Source organism: Abramis brama (genome assembly GCF_963993115.1).
Source record: "Abramis brama genome assembly, chromosome: 24".
Taxonomy (NCBI): Eukaryota; Metazoa; Chordata; class Actinopteri; order Cypriniformes; family Leuciscidae; genus Abramis; species Abramis brama.
The window spans coordinates 14,236,121-14,258,541 of record NC_139986.1 but is presented as its reverse complement, the minus strand read 5'-3'; the positions used below and the strand labels follow the sequence as shown (position 1 = coordinate 14,258,541).

At 39.0% G+C, this 22,421-nt stretch overlaps 1 protein-coding gene across 5 annotated transcripts in view; it reads right to left on the bottom strand.

The window, feature by feature from the left end:
* ncoa2 (nuclear receptor coactivator 2) overlaps positions 1–22,421 on the bottom strand; it is a 90,974-nt gene that overhangs the window by 23,532 nt on the left and 45,021 nt on the right. For all 5 annotated transcript variants that reach the window (XM_084102932.1, XM_084102933.1, XM_084102934.1 and 2 more), the window contains exons 5-11: positions 20,265–20,368; positions 14,939–15,116; positions 13,100–13,282; positions 10,125–10,226; positions 8,967–9,107; positions 7,841–7,988; positions 3,502–4,744 (exon numbers count right to left, since the gene is read on the bottom strand). In XM_084102932.1, the coding sequence (XP_083959058.1) occupies positions 3,502–4,744; positions 7,841–7,988; positions 8,967–9,107; positions 10,125–10,226; positions 13,100–13,282; positions 14,939–15,116; positions 20,265–20,368 (2,099 nt within the window). The remainder of the gene's footprint in view (positions 1–3,501; positions 4,745–7,840; positions 7,989–8,966; positions 9,108–10,124; positions 10,227–13,099; positions 13,283–14,938; positions 15,117–20,264; positions 20,369–22,421) is intronic.

Below are 22,421 nucleotides of genomic sequence, written 5' to 3'. Positions count from 1 at the left end.
CAATGAAGACTCCATGAGCCTTGCTCTTTGCCATCATGACCTTTCATACAGATCCCTGCTTCTCTTCAGTTTCAACTGTAACTGTATCACTCCAGCCTGCTGCTCATCTCATCACATCACATCACAGGAGAGAGAGAGAGAGAGAGAGAGAGAGAGAGAGAGAGAGAGAGAGAGAGAGAGAGAGAGAGAGAGAGAGAGAGAGAGAGAGAGAGAGAGAGAGAGAGAGAGAGAGATGAGTGGTGAGAGGTCACTGGTTCCATTCCAAACGCTAGTGATCCACCTCTCTAAATGCGTTTACATGCACTTCCTTTACTCAATTACGCTTAATGAGCAGACATGCATGTGGTCATGTAAGTGCGTTAACCCTTTTTCCTTTATCGGAGTAAGGTCATAAATCACTTAAGCATAAAATGATCGACACACCTAGATTTTTGGCCCTCAGCCTGATTTTGCCCGCACATTAACCTGCATTATGTCGGCTTATTGAAGTGTGCATGTGTAACGGTGTCCTTACTGCAGATTTAAAGGAACAGTTTCCACCCAAAAATGAAAATGTTGTTATCATTTACTCACCCTCAAGTTGTTCCAAATCTGTGTGAGTTTCTTTCTTCTGTTGAACACAAAAGAAGATATCTTGAAGAATGTTGGTAACCAAACAGTTGACGGTAGCCATTGACTTTCATAGTAGGAAACCAAAATACCAGGGAAGTCAATGGCTACCGTCAACTGTTTGGCTACCAACATTCTTCAAGATATCTTCTTTTGTGTTCAACAGAAGAAAGAAACTCATACTAGTTTGGAACAACATGAGGGTGAGAAAATAATTAAAAAAAAAACATTTTTGGGTAAACTATCCCTTTAAGTGCACCCTGACAGACTGAGCGTTTATATAAACTATATCGCAAACTTCAACTTTTTCTAGTCTTAAGAAACTATGAAACCATGTTCTCATCTCTTCAGCTGAAGTAGAAGTGGTACAGTCAATACTGCTTATTTATTAAACATCACATCTCATGTAACATAAGTCAGATACACAGATGATCAGGTTTTGAAGTCACTACTGGGGAATAACCAGATTTTTTAATAAAGTCGTGCAAACGCGGTTTACTTGTGTTGCTGGGTTATTGGTTTCCATGTGAACCGGGACAACAGATTAACTGAATATGATGATTTTGTGGATTTTTACATCGCATTATGAGATTGCCCTATTCGTGAAGAATACACTACCATTCACAAGTATGCCAGTATCAATTTTCTTTTGAAGAAATTAATACTTTTATAGCAAGGATACAGTAAAGACATTTAAATGTTACAAAAGATTTCCATTACAAATGAATGTGTTTCTTTTGAACTTTCTATTCATCAAAGAATCTAGAGCAAAATGTATCATGGTTTCCAAAAAAATATTAAACTGTTTTCAATATTAGCCGTTTCCAAGACATAAGAAGACATAAACTACGATGGAAACACATTTACCGAACAAATCCCTCGATGCGAGCAAAAAAACGAAACAAAAAAACGCTTGTGACTTTGCCTCAACAGTAGATGTGATTGGATACCTGCACTAACCAGCGGACCAATTTCATTCTCAAATGTTGGTTTGATCATTCTGGAATGTCTGAGTCAAAGTCTGTCATCAAAATGATTTGGTTCAATTTCCTCCCAGAAGCCTCTTACATGATTGCATTCCCAAACAACAGCCATTTAAATGCAAGATGACATGAAAGCGTTTATTGAAGTCATTTATGATGTAGGAAAAAAGAGCCAAAGTGACTTCTCAGATTGCAGCAACTTTCATTTTTATTACAGGTATTTTGCGCCAATATTACCGTTTGAGCAAGAGACTTCTTTTAAAAACATCAAGTGTCTAACAATTTTGCTGTATACTGCTGAGAACACGCCTATGATGCCTAAAAATGCTATCCTGGGTAGGCAGCTCCCTAGAGATTCCCTCTTTCTCCCACTCCTGCCACATTTCATCCTCTTTTCTCCCGCATCCTCACTAATTCGGTTCTTTCCTTTAGTCTTCCGTTTCTTTCTGCGCGTCCGTGCTCGAGCATCTCCTCCATCACTCTTCCTGTCCCTGCTGTGGCCTCCCTGCTCTGTATATCACTGTACTTCATGTTCTCAATGGCGCTGTCGTGGAGACCGTGAGGTCAGAGGTTCCTCTCTAGCGGAACTCTGGGTCTTTTCCTGGTAACCGAGAGGCGTTGAGATCACCCTGCTAACAGCGGCAGCTTCCCGAGACCGCTGCTTTGATTTGACAACTATGACTCAATTTGTGGCTCAATCAACAGCTTTTAAAAGAGGCCCGGGAGGCCCAATGAACACGAACACACACATACAGGATAATCTCTCTATTCTGTTGTTTGGTCCCAGACGCTCCTCAAACTTTACCGCCGCTGTGCCAGGCCTGATTGGTGCCCGGTGCCAGCTCTGTAGGGCATGTGCCAACCGCTGTGCCAGATGAGATGCACTGAGCACCACTGAGACGCCTTTTTTTTCAAATGTCACAGAGCTGCTTCTGAGAAAGTCCTGCCAGTTTCCCACAGAATCGACTTCCTGTGACAGAGCTCTCACTTTCCCTTTCTTTCTCTCTCTCTCTCTCTCTCTCTCTCTCTCTCTCTCTGTCTCTCTCTCTCTCTCTCTCTCTCTCCAGCTGGCTGAGTCATTTATATCCCTGCTGTTACCATACTGCCTCGATCTGGGGCTTCATTGGCCGGTTTATAAATCTGTTGTTTGCTCTACTTTCACACCCAAATAGAGAGGAATACAAAAAGAGATACAGAGAGCAAGGAAGGATGCATGGACTCTTACAATACAGAAATATACAGAAAAGAAGGTGATAAGAGCGTTTGAATATGATGGCATATTGGTTACATTTGCGTTACCACGCTGGCTGATGACCTTTCCGACACGCAATACCTTTTATATCTAACCAAAACAACCATTACCCACGCACCCACTAATGATGCATCTTTCCTACATTCACCAAGGCGATGCTCCATTGCAATCCATCAAAATTTGAATTCAAAACCAGCAGAAGTGATTCAGATGGTGGTTTTGCATACATAAACTCTGAGTACTTTCTGTTCTGTTAAACTCTATTGACAGCATGCTGTCAGTTACCACAGAAAATAATTTAACTTTAGTGGATAGTGGATATTGTCCCACTAGACTATTTGTCTTACTTAAATATACATATACATAGCATATACAGTATAAACTAGATATTGTAATAAAAAAAAGGCATTTCACAATGAAGAGCCCTCCAAAATGGAAATTTCATATTTTATATATATTTAAAAAAATGACAATAATAATATTAACAATAATAATAAAAACATTTTTTGTATCTGGTCTCTAATCTGACAGGACCACTGTCAGCACTGCTGAAAATAAAATCATTAAAAAAAAAAAAGGCCAATCAAAATGATTTTCTGTGGTAATCTAGACATTAACATAATTAAATATTCCTTTAAAGTTGGTGATACCACTTACCTGCTCCACACGGTCATAGCCACCATCGGTTTTCTCTGTCTTAATTCCCTGCATCTTTCCGCCCTCCACCTTTATCTCCCCAGGTCCTTTATCCTTGAGTGCGTTATCATCTTTATCCAGTAGGTAGCGCAGCAGGGCATTGTCCTTCTTCTTGGGGCTGACGGGCTCTTGTTTAATGGCTAAATCACCAACACCGGCCGTCCCACCTGCAGAATCCTGACACAGCTCCTTCCCTGTGGCCTCGGCCGTGAGTTTGGCCAGGTCGACGGGCGATGAGCTGTTCTGGAGAAGTCTGTGAAGGATCTTATGCTTCTCCTTCAGGGAGGTAGCATGTGTCCCGGCTCCGTTTTGAGAGCCCATGCCGCCATTTCCTGGGCCGCCGGCGGGGTCTTTACACCCGGGCTCTCCACCAGCCATTGGTGGGGGTGAGGTGGACTCGATAGGCTCAGTTTTAGTGGTGAGGAGCTGCAGGAGTTTAGTATGTCCTTTGTTGTCACGTAGCCGGTTCTGCGGGTCATTGGCGTCCGGGTTGTTAAACTGGCCCTTTTCGTCTCTTTGCTGTTCGATGCCATCGTCCTGCCCGCTGTTGCCCTGCTCCGATTGGTTCTGCTCTCCGAATGACTCAGAGGCTCCCATTTTATTCAGCAGGTGAAGATTCATGCCCATCGCAGCTGGCGAGCCCAACTTCCTGTCGGGCGAGCCCAACGATTGGCCGTGGCTTACGCCGTGGCACTCGCTAAGCGCCTGTAGGGCATTAAGGGAACTGCTTGTGTAACCATGATTACTGCCTGCTCCCCCATTGCCACCTGTACTGCTAGTGCACATGCTCGCAGGTGAATGGAGGCTCCCTGCTGGGGAGAACTGAGGCGGAGGCAAGCGTGGAGACCCTGCCACTCCGGGACTTGCTCGGTGGCATGGAGACAGCATGCCCGGACTGCCCTGAGACGGGCTGCTCAACTTCAGTGGATAGCCACTGCCCTGAGGGGTGGCCGCCTGCATGGTTGCCGAATGGCTCATGGTCCCTGGGCAGCCGAAACGGTGGCCCTGTACAGGGCCGATGGCGCCAGGCTCCTTCTGGCCACCAGGGGAGGGGAAAGTGGATGTGTTGCTGCTGACGGTGGCATCCTGCCCCTGGGGGGCGCCAGAGGAACCAGCTGGATTGGGAGAGCTCATGGGGTTCATGGGCTTGCCCATAGCCTGAGCATTTCCGAGATCGGGGGTCATGCCACAGACGGGCTGCTCCCTAAAACAGAAAAAGATACACAATATTGTAGTCGCCATAGCACAAACTTAGTTTTGTAGAACCTTATGATTACAACCTTGGTGCGTTACGAACATAAGCCACATTTCCACCGAAATTACCCGGAACAATTTGTCCCAGGAACTTTTCTTCCCCCAGACCTGTTGCTGTCTGCGTTTCCACCGCGGTCTAAAGTACCGTGAAGATTAGGCAAATTAGTCCGGTGACGTAGGACTTTGCGCTACTTTACAGTTCCCGCTGGATTTCATCTTCTGAATTTAAGCTTAATAAAGCCTGAATCTCGTCGTCAGTCCATCGGTCGTATTTTTGAAACTCCATAGTTGAGTCGAATAGCAAACAACTGTTACTGCACGCACCGCAACAGATTTAAAAAATGGTGGTTGAAATAAAATGCTGCGTGGAGTCAACCAATCAAAATGTTTACCCGGAACTTCATTTGGACCTTGGTTCCTGCAGTGGAAACACACCGAGTACCACCCCAAAGTCCCTAGTTCCTGGGGAAAGTTCCTGCAGTGGAAACGTGGCTATAAAATTCATAATTGGTAATACTTGCTAAGGAGCATAATGAAGGTTTTTATTGTTAATGAAAACTAAAACTATTAAAAACAGATTTCAGTAATTTAAAAGCTGAAATAAAATATTAAATGAAAAAACAAACTTAAGAAATGTTGCCTTTGCAACTAACTGAAATAAAACAAGTTACTAAAATTAAAATTAAAATAAAAGCTAAACAGAAATATTAAAAAACAAACTAATTCTTGAATTACAATGAAAACAGAAATTATAAAAAATAAAAGCAAATTCAAAGAATTAATAAACACTATAAAATGATATTAAATGAACACTGCTGAAGGTTAGACATTGGAATAAACCAATAAACGCACGCACGCACACACACACTGCTTGGCATCATTGCGGTGACTTTATTACATATTTAATTATTATAAAAAGAAAGAGACAGAAAAAAGGAGAGAAGGAAAAAAAGTGAAAAAAGGAATAAAAACAAAATGCCTCATTAGTTCAGGCAGGGCATGCCAGTCTCACCAGGTTGGCACGTGCTGTTGACTATGGTGTTTTAATTGCGATCCAAGGCATTAATATTGATTTCCAAGTAAATTCTATTGAAACTATTTCATTACATTAATCCAGTGCAGTCATTTGTTAAATTAATCTCGCAGACAGGAAGCGATTCTTCTAGTGCTCGAACAAGGAATCCGAGAAAAGAGCTTAAGTGGAATTTCAGGAATGGCTTAATTAACTAAAGTATGTTTCAGCAGAGAAGGTTAAAAGAGGGGAACGAATTGTTATCAAAGAAAAACAGCACTGCTCATCCCTCAAAACAAGCCATGGGACAGAGAAAACGAGCGGCTGTGCTGTCGCATCCCCCTTTAATGTAGAAATCACCTCGGGGTATAAAGCTTTTAGCAAGCTACATACTAAAAACTCACTCAGAGCTGATAAATGCATAGAGATGCTTTTGTTCGAGGCGTGCAGGATGAATCAATGGTTAGGCTATACTGTGTGTTATTGTGCTAAAGATGCTGTGCTTTAAGACAGCACCCCCCACCCCCCCGCAGTGAGCTCACTCTGGGTTTAATGTTTATCTGTGCTCGACACCCCAGCCTAACACTGCTGCTATTGTCTCAGAAAGCAAACCAGTGTTTCTCCCTCACACGCTGTGAGAGAGATAAAAAACTCTGCAGCTAACATATGAAACTGTGTTCACAACTGCCTGCTGTGGATCCAAGCTTTACTAAATCCATATACTCAAAATGATTTGATTCTATGTGAAACTGCAATCTTTGACTTTACCCAATGATGCTCCAGGAAAAAGAAATTTACTAGCATGTAATTGACACCTTTATGTTGTTCCAAACTTGGAAGACTTTCTTTTGTGCATGTATTTACAATGAATTGGGACTAAAGCTTACAAGGTTCAAAAAGGACACTAAGCATAATAAAAGCGGCCCATACAAATTGTGAGTTTTGTTATAAGTTTCTGAAGTCATCTTATTATTCGCTTTGTGTGCGAAAATCTAGTAGTTATTCACTGATAATATTCCCCTCTAATCATCTATTAACTGCTGTGACTGAATCGGTTTGTGAACTGGTCTGGACCAATGATTCACTGAAAAGATTCAACTCAAAAGAATGAATCGTTCATGAATCAATACTTCAATTTTGGTCTGTTCCTCACACAAACCTATTGTACAGCCTCTGAAGATTTAGAGGTAACACTTTAGTTTAGGTTCCAATTCTCACTATTAACTAGTTGCTTATTATCAAGCATATCACTAGGATATTGGCTGCTTATTAGTACTAATAAAGCACATATTAATTAACCTTATTCTGCATGACCATATTCTACATCCCTTAATCCTACCCTATACTTAAACTTAACAACTACCTTACTAAATATTAATAAGCAGTAATTAGGAGTTTATTGAGGCAAAAGTCATAGTTAATAGCTAGTTAATAGACATATTGATTCTTACTACTATTTTTAAAGCTTGAACACTCCCTATGTATTCTTTCTTTATGTTCCACAGAAGAAATAAAGTCATACAGGTTTGGAACGACATAAAGGTTGAGAAAATCACATAATTATAATTTTTGGGTGAACTGTCCCGAGTTGTTTGTATTCAATTACTCCATATTTAACTAAATCAGCAATCAAATTCTGAGGAATTATTAAGGGTGAAAACACTTGTTTGCCAATGTGTAGCTGTGGGAGTTGAGGGACTCGTGTTATTCTTGGTTCTGGTGGAATGTTTAGAGACCAACGTCGGCCTCTGGGAAAACATGCTTGGATGTTCTCACATGACAGTGAGATTTCAGTGTATGGTCATTAACTGGGCTTGTCAGAACTAGAAAGAGTGTGTTTCGACTGACTGCTCGCACATGGAGCCGAATCAAGCAGGAAACAGTGAGAAGAGGGTCAAAAATGACAAACAGATAGTCATGTTCATAAAATGCACCATTGCGATTAAATTAAAAACACAGATTCCGACATAAACGGAGACAAAACAATTGAAGTGCAGGCACACATAGCGAGCTGTGCGGCTGGGTAGTGGGTACCTCTGTAAGATGTGCAGGGACATGTAGAGCTGTGGCTCGTTGGTAGCAGGTGAGCGAACCAGTTTGCTCTTGGTGTGAGCTGAGACGATGGTCCCGTCGGACAGGGAAAACCGGTAGATGGGACTGAACGCCTGCCCATGCCTTATCACTGCACAACAAAACACATGATTGGAACATCAAAATATTCATTTTGAGACATACGTAGGTAAATGAATATTGAGGAACACTAAAACAAACAACATCGAAATTGTACTCAAAAAGATTAATAAGGTCACATTCAACCATTTTCTCCAACATGTCTTGACAAAATAATAGTAACTATCACACATAAACCCATGTAATTTCTGTAACATTGCCAGACTTTCTAAACTATGTTTTATACACACCGTTCACACACCACAACCAAACTACTGTTCTCCTGTTTGTTCACATGGTTGCTACAGTATGAAAAATATTGAAATACAGTAATGTCTACTACTGCATATATGCTTATGACAGTAGTTATGATTGATCTTTATATTTATGCATTGAATTAAAGATTGCATTTTTCTAACGAGGTTAAAAATAGACTATTAAAATATATCTGTTTAACAGCAGAATTTGTAGTGGAAAAACTACATGAAGCTGTACAGAAAATTTCACAAATCATGCCAAAAGAGCTTGTTAGCTCCGCCCATTCCCATGAAGCACTGCATGTAATCGAATCGGTCTCTCTACGCTCACAATACTTTAACATTTGTATATATACATGCATATTTTGCAGCACATTTATAATATATTCTTTATATAAATATAATATCTATGTCATTCACAATGCTTCATGGGATTGTAGTTTTTTCACCTCACTACCATTGTCTTTTTGTCGATTTTCAAATAATTTTTGCCTCAAATTTGTGAGATTATGATTCACCTTGTAAATGGTTGGTGAGGTTCATAGCTTGAAAAAAATTATTATTTGAATCCCTATGGGAAAAATTATTAGAAAAAATACTTCTGGAACCAACGCAGCTGAAAATGTGTGCAGGCACTAATGCACTCCATAGCTACTGTCACACATGAAACCCAATATGACATTTCTTACCATGACATGGCTAAGTGCTGAGTCAGTTAATTACGTGATCAGTACCTTCTTGCTGATGCCGCTTGGCGAATGACATATCTCCGTCGTTCTGGAGGTGAAATCGCTGAATGCATCTTCGCACCAAGTCTTCCCAGCCTGGCTTCATAGACGCTCGTAACAGACTGGTGTCCAGGGAGGTGATCTTACCTACAAACACACAGCACAGCAGAAAGTTTGACGTTGTCTGCTACAAGTTTTCAAGCTTAAATTTCTTAAAGGATGTAAATAATGTTTAAGCACAGCTGAGGCTGATCTGCAAAGCAAACTAAATGTATGTATTGACAGTATGTTAAATGGTTCGAGCTGAATTGATTGCAGACATTTAATACTTATGGTTATGGATGTAGAATAACCCCCTAAGCAGCATGCTTGGGGAATATCAAATATTGAATGTTATTTTCTAAGAACGGTCAGTGACCAAAACAAAACACATGACAATGTATGACAGACATATCTCAGCTTAGTAATCTCTCTGAAACAGGGAGTTTCCAATAGCTAGCCACATCAGAGTGTGACAACAGGTGTGGTTGGTGTGACAGTAAAACTCTAGATTTTCCCATTCTGTGATGTCACTGTCCAGATGCATAAAGTATGACTAAAATACTCAAATTCGGGACTCAGACAGAGATACAGTTGCATTGTGTATTGTTGGTGAATTAACAGAATGGCACATACGCCTCATGAATATTTGAGGGCAGATTTTAAGTGGTTTTGAAAAAAAAAAAATATATATTTTAATTGACACTAATTTTTTCCAGTTGAATTAATTTTATTAATAATATTTATTTATTATTTGTTAACTTGGAAGCAAGACTCAGTCTCATATTAATAACTCAAAAATAATATAACAATTATTAATATAATATAATATAATATAATATAATATAATATAATATAATATAATATAATATAATATAATATAATATATGTATTTCTTGGGTCACCTTTTTAAAAAAAGTCATGAGAAAACCTTTCAAAGGTTTCCACTGTAAGACTGGGTGCTGAGTCAGATTGAGATTGATGTCATTAAACAGTCTCTCCAGGTTAAAGTCAGTATCTGTTGTTTTAAGCAAGGGACTGTGCATTGAGATGAGCGTTAACTGAGATGTGAACACCCTTTGAAAAGTGTAAGCGGGGAGAGAGGGGCGGCGTTGGCATGGTTACCTTGGAGGTCTTGGCGGGTGGTGAAGCTTTCGTGCGTGGGGAGCATGGGTCTCTCTTTCATGGGTACTCTCCGCGCTACGCAGATCAGACACGACTGGAAATCTACAGTCACAGAGAGAGAGAAAATAATCAGATTAGTGAGAACAGATTATTAAAGCATTTTAAGGGTGCTAATGAATGATGAGGCATTGGTTGTGTGTGTTTGTGTGTGTCGTGGGGGCGGTGCAGAGTGGAGCGTGGGGTGATATGATGGAATGTGACCTTTCGTTTGTGTGTCATTGTGGAGGCTGACCCTGCTGTGCTGCTCCCATGGAGACTAAGTTAGAAAAGTCATCCCTCATCCACCCACATAAAAGATCATAAGAGAATCATAACGTCTCCAACAGCATTATGTCTGACAAATCAGACATAATGCATAAACAAGAACACTGTAAGTAACAGGATGTATTATATACACTACCACTCAAAGGTTTGCAATCAGTAAGTTTTTTTTTGAAGAATTTTTTTTTTTTTTTTCAGCAGACAATAAAAAAGTTTATAATGTTACAAAACATTTCTATTTGTTCTTTTAACTTCCTTTTAATTAAAAAATTCTGAAAAAATAAATAAGAAATGTTTCTTGAGCAGCAAATCAGCATATTAGAATGATTTCTGAAGGATCATGTGACACTAAAGACTGGAAACAGTGTTACATTTTAAAATATAAAAAAATAGACAACGTTTTTGATCATTTGTAATAATATTAAATTATAAAACTTTTGAATGGTTCTGTATTTACTACATGCTAAAATTGCATGTATACATATAATGTTTTTATATGTATACATAAAAATGGATTTTGTTATAAAAAATGGATCTTTAACCATATAAACAACTATCAGTGAAGACATTTATTTAACTTTCCCAAACCTTTAGTACCTGCTTCAGTTCAAGATGGACATCACAACTTTATAACTTGCAGTTCATTAAGTGAGTAAGATTTTGATTCAGCAACCGCTCTGACTGACTCAGTGAGTTCATTCAGTGAAGGATTTGTCAGATTGATTCAAAACCGTAACTCCTGTGTTTACGATTTTTGAATGATTCATTAAAAAACGGCTCCTTATGTGTCTACTTGCTTGTGAATGACACTGCACTTCATGTATTCCCGATGACCTTGATGTTGCTAGCGACATGCTCTACTTTTAGTCTACTACAGGTCCTGTTGTTTACATCAGAGCTGATGTGAACAGGCCTTTACGTGCAAACGCACGGCTGTTGTCGAGCCCCTTGGGTGGTCTTTACTCCAAACTGCATGAAGACCCAGCTTCACTGTCTCTGTAATAAACTCTCTCAGATATCCCTCTCCTCATACACACTCCTCCTCCAGCGGTCTTTCTCTGTCTCCTGCGCCAGGTTGAGCTGGCGGCTGAAAGAGCAGCTGGCACACAGCTAACACTGACGGGCCATTAAGAGAGACGCTTCATCACTCAACACACCAACAGTACCCAGCAAAAATTAAACATTGTGTGTGTGTAATGTGTGGGAGAGAGAGAGAGAGAGAGAGAGAGAGAGAGAGAGAGAGAGAGAGAGAGAGAGAGAAGACTAACATTAAATATCACTCTCTAAAACCCAGCCAGAGCCAAAACCAAAGCCAACACAATCCAGTGGAGAAGTGGGTCTCAAATGCACCCTGAACTCTGGGTGACTCCGAGAGGTGGAAGAGGAGGAAAGAAAAAGAGCAAATTAATCACAGACTGAAACATTTCTCTGGGCGGGACGCAGATGCACGTTCCACAATCACTGCCGTCAACCTTTTCGCCTTATTTTTCATTATTTAGAAAACTAATTTCTCTCGCACGTCAGGAACAACTGTCAACACTGAGTGTTGCTTGTACATTAGTAGAGCGACTGACTCTGAAAACTCTTACACAATTCACTCCTTAACTCTTTCCTTGCCACTGACGGAAATTTCCGTTGTTTATGAGACAGCAATTCCCTGCCATTGACGGAAATTTCCTGCTTTCCGTGTTTTCACTGTTATACGGTAGGGGGCGCTATTACACATTTTCTGTACTGTACTGAATCTCTGGATCAAAACAGGTGGAAAAAGAAGGAGAAACAAGCGATAGAATATGTAAGCACTAATTGTAGAAAGTGACAAAAAAATATTAAATTAATTATCAAAAAGTCACCAAACTCTAATAGTAAAGTACTGTGACAATACAATGGTACAGTGATGGTATCAGATGGTAATACCATGGAGCTCCGATATATACCATAATACCATCTTGGTACACTACAGTTCAAAAGCTTGGGGTAAGCAAGATTAATACTTTTATTCACAAAGGAGGCATTAAATGGATCAAAAGTGACAGTAAAGACATTTATTATAATGCCACAAAAGATTTCTATTTCAAATAAATGCTGTTCTTTTGAGCTTTCTATTCATCAAAGAATACTTAAAAAAAAGTATCTCTGTTTCCACAAAAATATTAAGCAGCACAGCTGTTTTCGACATTGATAATAATAAGAAAAGTTTCTCTAGCAGCAAATCAGCATATTATAATGATTTCTGAAGGATCATGTGACACTGAAGACTGGAGTAATTAAAGTTTTAAATATATTCAAATAGAAAAGTTATTTTAAATTGTAATAATATTTCACAATATTACTGTTTTACTGTATTTTTGATCAAAACAATGCAGCAAAAAAAATGATGTAGTGTGTGTTAAATTGCTACTGCCCTTGATGGTAACGAGATCACTAGATGACAGCACTTAAACAATTCTCATCCACTGGAAAACATTTTTTTTAACAAACCTTATGTCAAAATCAGCTTTTTTGTGGGCCACTTGACAAATGAACGCTCTGCTTAATGAAAGAGTAATAGTCAGTTCGCTTGGCTGAAGCCTCCTGCTCCGCTTTGAAGCATTAAACCTCGAGTTCAGTACCGTTCATGTGGCTTAAGTGTGTTTTAAGAAACCGTGGCTCACCCTCTCCCTCCTCCTTGATGGACTTTGGTTCAGACACAGCGAAACACTGCATAGTCTCATATTTCTGCTGTGCCTCGTGATCCTGCGTCTCTTCGGCCTCGCTGTGAGGGTTCACGAGCATGCGGCAGTTGAAGGTGTGGCTGTTCCGTCGAGGATTCTCGCTGGACCACGGCACTCCGTTCACTGCGGGAGGGAAGAAAATAGACATCACTCACTGTCACTCATTTGAACCAGCATTCCCTAACTTTTCCCTCACTGAATAAAGGGGTGTTCACACTGACGGTGATTTACAGCAGCAAGGGACTGGAAGTCATTAATTTTCAATAAGAGTTGGCGATGTGAAGCGACATGAGAGACAGAGACTCTTGGTGATGAAACAAAGTTTAATGCACTAATTCCAATTAGAGTGTTCATGTGATCTGCCCATCACTCGTGTCACTTCAAGATCAACAGACAATTATTAAGTATAGTGACTTGGTCACTTTCAGTGACTTAACTGGTGCTGGTATGTTCCCATCTATGTTTCAAATAAATTTAATACAAAAAAATCTGAATATAAATAAAGCAGCGTTTCCATCCCATGTAAAGTTCTGCATTAAAGGAAAATCTATTTTGTAAATGCATGTTATAGATCTTGTTGTGAACAATGTATCCGTTTATCCATGTATGCGTTTGACCTCATTATGTTATCTAAATGTGAAAACGTCAGACTTTTCTCTCTCTTCTCCAATCATGTAATCTACTTGAACACTGCCCCTGCAAGCTCATGTTCATCTCTATTTTTGATTGTAATGCGCACATCTCAACATCCAAATCAATAACCGAAGCATATCATCAATTCCTCTTCCTACATTTGATCTTTTTCGATAATCTGTTACACTCGGATGTACGCAACAATATGAAAGAAGTTTTATCCCAACTTTAAGAAAACAAAATCATAAATGTGTTAAAAATTGTAACAAAATCATGTACATTTCTGACACATATCTAGTAATTTATTCGGTACATGTTTTTCCATCTTAGTTTATGCTGATGTTTTGCTACCGAAAAAAAAAAAATCATCCACTTCAAGTAAGCATTTACGTTTTTTATGTGCAATTTGAACATTTTCGACGTTCCCATCCAGTATTTTTATGTGATATCATATATTTCACATCAAAATACATGGATGGAAAGCTAGCTAGTGTGAACACCCCTTAAAGGGATAGTTCACCCAAAAATGAATATTTTGTCATCATTTGCTCACCCAAGTTGTTCCAAACCTGTAAGAGTGTCTTTCTTCTTTTGAACACAAAGAAGTTATTTCAAGAAATGTTGGTAATCTAACAGTTGACGGTAGCCATTGACTTCCATAGTAAGAAAAAAATACCATGGAAGTCAATGGCTACAGTCAACTGTTGGGAAAGCAACATTTCTTAAAATATCTTCTTTGTGTTCAACAGAAGAAAGAAACTCATACAGGTTTGGAACAACTGGAGGGTGAGTAAATTCCAGGGTGAGAACCATAACCAATGAGTGTTTTCCAGTTGAATATATCATTTGAACCAATAATGACATGGTTTCTAGCCACAAGTCTTTCCTCTCTTTCACCTCTGCAGGTGACCTTCCTCTCTACCGCCACTGGGGAAAGAGGAGATATTCCTTTCTGTAAATCCCAGTTCTTAATGCTCAATATGATTAATATAATCGCAGGATGGAAAGCGTAACTGCTCTAGTAATGCTTCACTCGAGAGTTGAAGAATGAGCGTTTCCTGAAAAGTAGAGTTGGTAGAAGTGCAAATGAAATGAAAATAGCAAAATGGGAAGGAAACAATGAATGTAAAACAGAAATAGTCTCACCATGTGACTTGGGCAGGAGGTTTTTGATGAATTCATTATGATCTCCTACATGCAGGATGTTGTACACACTGGTGTTCATCAGCTCTTCCTGATTATACCGCAGGTACTGCGTCACGTTCTCCGACACAAACACGATGTTCCCCTCCATGTTCACAACAAAGAAGAAACCATCTAAGGCCTGGAGGAGAAAAACACAAGGCTATTGGTACTGTGAGCACAAACACGCAGCTAAAAACACCAATACTATTATATGACGAGCACAAGCAGACAAACAGGCTAAAGAACACATCGCTGCTCCATCTTAAAGCTTAACCATTCAATGAGGAAGATGTGATAACCAGGAGAAACAACACAAAAAGCCATCCAGAAAGGCAGGCGTCCTTGTAGATTCTCCAAGCAACAGATCAAGTGAAGTCAAGGGGAATACGGCACGAGTCTAAATTCATGGCCTTAAGATTGATCGAGTGGTTTGAACCACAACAGGCTGAACATAATGATCCGACAGCATTTACGCTTCTCAATTCAGGTAAACCATAATGAAGTAATTAGCTGCAGGAAAACAAGAAGATCTCATCAGTTGCAGTTAGGAGGTTATTTGAACAGGCTTCCTCTCGAAGCGATACTGTCAGGCAGGCAGACAGGGGAAGTGGAGCAACTGTTTTCCCTCATTTTAAATGCAGATTACAGGCTACGGCTCTATTAGACTGCATACTTGTGTCGCACATCCTGACGGGTGCAGTGAAGGCGTCTTAAAAAGGGATACATTATAATAGGGTGACCATACGTCCTGTTTAACCAGGACATGTCTGGCCAGGATTTCGAGATCGCCCAAAATGCCCGGGATTCGGCTTTTGCTTTCTACAGTCACCATTCATTATGTTTACATTATTACATTATTTGACACTGACACGTACGTGCCAGCTTTGCAGGTCATGCATTCTGCTTCACACGGATCCCGATCGAGACGAAAACACAGGAATTTTCTTAGCAATGCTAAACGCACATCAACCGATCGCTTGTTTAGCGTTCATGTAAACACTACATTCAGATTCACCAATCGTAATTAATTCAGTCCTACTGAATCAAAAGGTGTGCATGTAAACAAAATGAATGGCGACGAGAAAGCAAAAGACGTATCCCGGATATTTTGGGCGATCTCGCAATCCCGGCCAGACATGTCCTGGAATATGGTTACCCTACATTATAAGAGCTTTTTTATGCATTGGTACTGCCAATATGGGATATACACCATCGTTCCAACGTTTGGGTTCGGTAAGATTTTATAATGTCTTTGAAATAAGCATTTTATGCTGACCAAGGCTACATTTATTTGATTAAAAAAAACTGTAAAAATAGTAATGAAATATTATTACAATCTTTACTCCTGTGATGGTAAAGCTGGATCATTAATCCAGTCTTCAGTGTCACATGATCCTTCAGAAATCATTCTAATATGTTGATTTGGTGCTCAAAAACATCATTATTATCACTATTATCAATGTTATTATTAACAGTTGTGCTCAGTTCAAAAGGACAGCATTTATTTGAAAGTCTTTACTGTCATTTTTGATTAATTTAATGCATCCTTACTGAATAAAAAATAGTTTAATGTTCACAAACTTAATCTAAATCTGTTAAATGTAATCTTTAGCAAATATAAATATGCATCTATCATACTATACATTTTATTTATACATAAACTGTCATGCTTAAATTCACCTGTAGCATTAAAACATGGTTTTTACCATTTTATTTTTTGTTTATTCTGACAGAAGTATAGAATTGTATTATTTATTATTAGTTATCAGCCATTAGACAAAATTAATTATCACCGTATCAGCACATTCCTAGTAAAGGTTCATTAAATTTAATTAATTATATTATATTATAAATGTTATAAATTAATTATAATTTATTAAAAATGTAATGTAAACCGATATATTGGTCTACTTCTAATCTCTAATCTTCAGTTGCATGTTCAGCTCCTCAGAAGTAGTTTCCTTGACATCGTTAATGCGTTTGTCTGTGCGAAGATGAACTTTCTTGCCTGCTTGTGTCGGAAATAAAACAGCTCTCCCGAATCTCAGCGCTTCATAGCGTGTGACAGAAATGATATTGACGAGTCTTAATTGCACGAACGCAGCCTTAAGTCAAGCATTTCCTATCAAGATGGTGTCAATTAGGTCTCTGAATGCAGTCGGGCCCCTGAGGGCCAATAGCGATCTCTATAAAAGCTGCTGTTTGTTTTAGAATGTGGAGCAGCAGCTCGGAAATCATTCTTTAATCTGCGGCGGAGCGTAATAAGCTCTAAATCTTTTTATCAGCAAAACAAACACAACGTCTCTTCCAAACACAGAGAATTATTTCACAAACACTCGGCCGTGAAAAAAAAAAAACTCTCAAGAGAAGTAAAGAACAAACGTACAGTCTCCAGAGACGGAAAAAGAGAGAGGGAGTGAGCGAAAAAAGCCCACAAGTCCCTGTTTGTGCACTGCTCTAGATGTGGCCATCTGGTGGGCACATTCAGCAAACATCGCAGAGTAAACATGGAGGAATGCCAAATCCACCTTTATTTAGCCAAACTTATGCAACTCTTTAAAATGTGCTGATGGATGTGTATTGCAACATGAATGGAGCTGGGTGGGCCTGGCCCGGCCCGTCCTCACTGTCCCGCTGTGGGACGTTACATAACTTCCTATACAAAGAAGAGACTGGGTCCAAGCTCATCGTGAGGTGCGGACACCGAAATCGGACACACAACCAGCGGCACACTGAGCTTGGCCTAAAATCCCCACACACTGCTTCGAAGAACACAAAGCTGCTTTAGCGGATCCTATGGCGAATCACACTTCAGCTTCCACCACCAAACAATGGGGTTTTTCACTGGGGCAGGGGGGGGGGGTGTGTGCGTGCAGCACTGCAAAAGCTTCGCACAAGGCCTGTTTGTGTGCACGAGTGTGTGTGATGTGTTTCGGTGAGTGTGCGTGCCCGGGCGACGCTGGAGGGGCTGTTATGGGTGTCGGGTGGAAAAGGGCAGTCGGCTGAGTTTCCCCCTCTCTGGCCCTTTGTCACAAGTGGTTTTTAATTAGGTGCATTATAGCGTGTGGGTGTGAATTGTCCCTTCCTTCGGCCGTTTCAAACAGATGGAAGATCAAGCGCGCAAGCACGCAGGCTATATTTGGCATCCGCTTCGTGTTGATTCGGTGACGGAGGACTTCGGAGGCTATAAATACCCCAAAGAGGAGAGGGTGTGAGAGGAAGATGGAGCGGCTGGATGGGTGGATTCATTCAGAGCTGGGCGTCCTGCCTGCTCGGCCGACCGACCGAAGTTGTTCGTTTGCACTACAGAGATTTGAACTGTTATTTAAGGGGGTAGTTCATTTTTATCACTCTTTTCTCACCCTCAACCCATCAGCCAACAGCATTGGGGAAAAAAATTGGTCAGACAAACAGACAGTTCCACCCCAAACTCACACCATAATGTGACATTTCAGTGCACTATGAACGAAAAAAACTGCTATCATGGCCAGCATATCTGATGAACATTTCTTTAGATTCTTAATCGTTAACTAAAATTAAAACTACAACTAATGCTGTTAAAATCGTTTTTGTAATTGAAATAAAGCAGAAATAAATTATACATTTTAGGGGGTGTTGCACGACATCGTCTTCAACTATAAAGACAACTTACACGACAAAGGCGTTTATATGTAGGTTTCAATCTGCACGTTTTTGAAAATGATACCATTATAGTCCATGTGTAAGCTGCAAAAATGCAAATTTGTGAAAACGTTGACGTCATGCGCATGCGTGTTACATGTTCAGTATATAGGCGCGTAGATTCAACACGAATCAATGAGTCGGCATTTTTGGATTAAAGTCCAGTCCACGTCAACTAGTTGCTGATGACGTAATTAAAAACAAATAAGCGTGGACTCGAATGTGGGTTGCCTTGTGCACATCTATGGCATATCACAGCGATGACCACAAGGCTATTGCTCCTACAGAACAGCTTATTTTTATTAGTTCTTTTGTCTTTGGGTCGTTATATTTCTCACAGATTTCTGTTCGTTCTAATACAGATAAAAATATCATCACATACAGATAAAATAGCACAGTAAAGATTACATTTATATGAATGCCTTAGTGAGAGAGCGATTGCATGTGAATTAATTCTACCTGGCAGCGTCTCTCTACTAATAGAGAAGATGTGGGTTTTAGTTACTAAGAAATATATGCTAGAACTTTTCCGTTTTTAAGCTGTTTCATTGATAAATCTCAGAACTGTGTTGACGATACATTTCTGCGCTACTGAACGTTTCTGTGTGCGTACGATCTGTACAAGCTACTGTCTTGTCTGTGTGTGTGTGTTACAATGAAGCAGCGCATTAGTTTAAAACCTAATTACGTGTACAATAAGCTGTTTAAAATGTGCATTTACCTGATCAACTTTGAGCATCCGAATGGTATAATCAAACATATCTTGTGGAGCGCTCGGAGTATGCATTTATTTGTCAATTTAACTGTTGGAAACGGAGTGTAAAAGTGGACTCCAAAGATTTCTTATCCTGTTGCGCCCTCTATAGGCCATGATCAGTGACTAGTCAACGTCAAGTTTAAATCACCATGGCAGATCATTAATGTCGACTAGTCTGTGGAACCCCTAGCGCGCAGTGTTTCTTTAGTGACATCGCCAACTACTGGCCTGGAGTTTTTAGTCGTTTTCGCGGATCCGCGTGAATGGGGATAATTTTGACTGTACGTGAAACTATTCAAAACCACCAAGGAAAAACTTTTACATTTTTAATACATCATTGTTGTGTAAACGTACCCTTAGATGAAAAATGTTCACTTAAAAAATGTACATTAAAACGTTAAAGTGCTTAAATAACTAAATAAAAATAAATGTTTTTAAATATTATCTTTAGATATTTTACAAATATTATGAATAATAACAACAAAAATGACAAAAGAAAACACCGAAATTACTAAAACTAAACTAAAATTAAGTTAAAATATTAATAAATATTATTATATTAGTATATAAATAACACTAAAATAACACTGCTTCGTAGAAACGCATCACTATGCTTGAGAATGTTTTTCATGTCAAAATTTGTGCTTCTCAACTGTCAGCTCATGAGATCTTTATTTAGCAAAAGGATGGAGGAATTTGGAGATTTAATCATCAAATGGCTGCCAAATTTTTTAACACAACATACAAAAAGGCATTCTACGACTCTGTCCGCCATACATGGTTAACGCTCGTGCACGTCTGTCTGCATGTTCTGTGTAACCTAGTAAACACCCAGCACAACAGACCCACCTCCAGCATCATTGGTCCAAGGGCATCTTTGTCAATAACACTTTGGCCTGTCGACGACACATCAGCCTTCTGCACTTCATCCTCATTGGCTGCAGCAGCTTTTTCTACAGGGAAAAAACGGAAGAGAAAACGGAAATATGATCAACATCACCATCCACTCTAATTTTACTATTTTATGTTACAAGTCAAAGGGTGAATAGGATGTACACAATTACAGTCATGTGATCATATATTGGGAAAAGGAAGATCATGTACAGCTGCCTGTGACAGATGCACATGAGAAAAGATACATTTTGCATGTCATAATATGTTTTATACTTTGCAAATTTGATGTCAAAGCAAGTCTAAAACATGATTCATGTTGATGAATTGCCAGTGTATTAAGATTTGCCATGAATTATTAAATGGCAGAGCTTCAAACCATAGTGATGAGCCTTGCCTCCAAATGCAGGAAATACTATTACATTGGTCTCAATGGGAAACACAAAAGCAAGAAAAAGTCTTCCAAGAATTTCTTAAAACAAATTGTTTTTTAAATAATATGCAGTAAAATTACACTTCGGAATGACACAGAACATTATTAAAGTGTTTTTCCTTTCATTTATGTTCATACTTTTATTTGATGGACATCGCTCATATTGTTTCAATGATTGAACTAACCCCTTGCTAACCTCATATTTCTATTGCCTTTAGTTATAGTTGCATTATTCTAATTTGTATTGATAGCAGACATCCTGAAATACAATTAGGAGCATTAGTTTTACCTCCGTCTCCTTTCTCCTTGAATAGAGGACAAGTTAAGCATAAATTGGCACTGCTTACTCCGTCTCCCCACTAAGTGAATACGGTAATTTGGTACGAAACTCAGTCCTCGGTTGGAAACATCAACATTTCCATATAAGAACCTAAAACCCTTCTTTAGACCCTGCAGAGTTTAAGTGTTTTATTTTCAAATTACATTAAAGACACTTCATGTGGTCTTGCTAGCTTGAGCATATTAGCATTTCTTGAAAGGGCAGTTCTCTCTCTCTCCCTGCTCACTAAAGCGTTTCATTTTATATTGCACACACGCACCTTTTTAAACCCCTTTCTCACTCTTTCATACTGCCGTGCGCTTGTTGAGACATGTTGTTATGGCACGCATCCGGACCTTAGCAACACATGAGGCAGAAGCTGTCAGGCTAAATGGGTGCATGTGAAGACTCACATAACAGCCATGCAGCCAGCAGCCTGGACATGAATGGAACCGTCAATACACTCACGCGCACACAGACACCAAACAAACCATTATATAAAGAATGGAGAACATCGTTCTCCCCAACAAAATGACATGATTTGTAAACAACGTCGGCAAAGCTCTCACGACGGAGCTAAATTAGTGCATCTCAGAAAGAACTGGGACACATTTCACCACAAATATTAATAAAAATAATAACACATTTTAATTTGTAGGGAAAGATTTTTTTGTGTTTTGTGTTATTTACAAAATCACAGAATAAAAAGTTAAAGAATTTGTCGGTAATTAAAGGTTAATGGAATAGTTTGACAATTGTGTTTTATTGTCATTAAAATAATTTTCATTATTTTTAATTGGTAAATAAAGTCACAATGAAAAAAAAAAAAAAACTAAAAAAGCCTTTCTTTAAGCAAAATAGAATTTCTTATTTTATTATTTTTGTGGTGATATATGACCACATAATGCTGGGAAAGTGGCTCAACTCTCAATAACACGATAAGTGAATTAAGTGAGGTGATAAGCATCTTCTGAAGTGGAGTGTTATTGTTAAATCAAATTAAATGCCATAAAATATAAATAGCAGATGACAAACTTGAATAAAAAATAAAAAATTTAGTTTTGCAACTAACTAAAATAAGATAAGTTGAAGTACTAAAATGACAAAAACTGAATTAAAAATAAAGCTAAACAAAAAAAAATATATATAAAAAAAACAATAACTAATAAAAATGACAAAAGTACATAACTAAATGAATTAAACTAAAATGAAAACTGAAAATATAATTAAATATTACTAAATACTAAAATAACACTAACAATTCCTGCCGTCAGTGAAACATCCTCAATCCTGCAATTCCCCAAGACCAATCTAACTTCCGGTCTGTACCCATCCATTAAAAGGAGTAGTCCTCAGGATCATC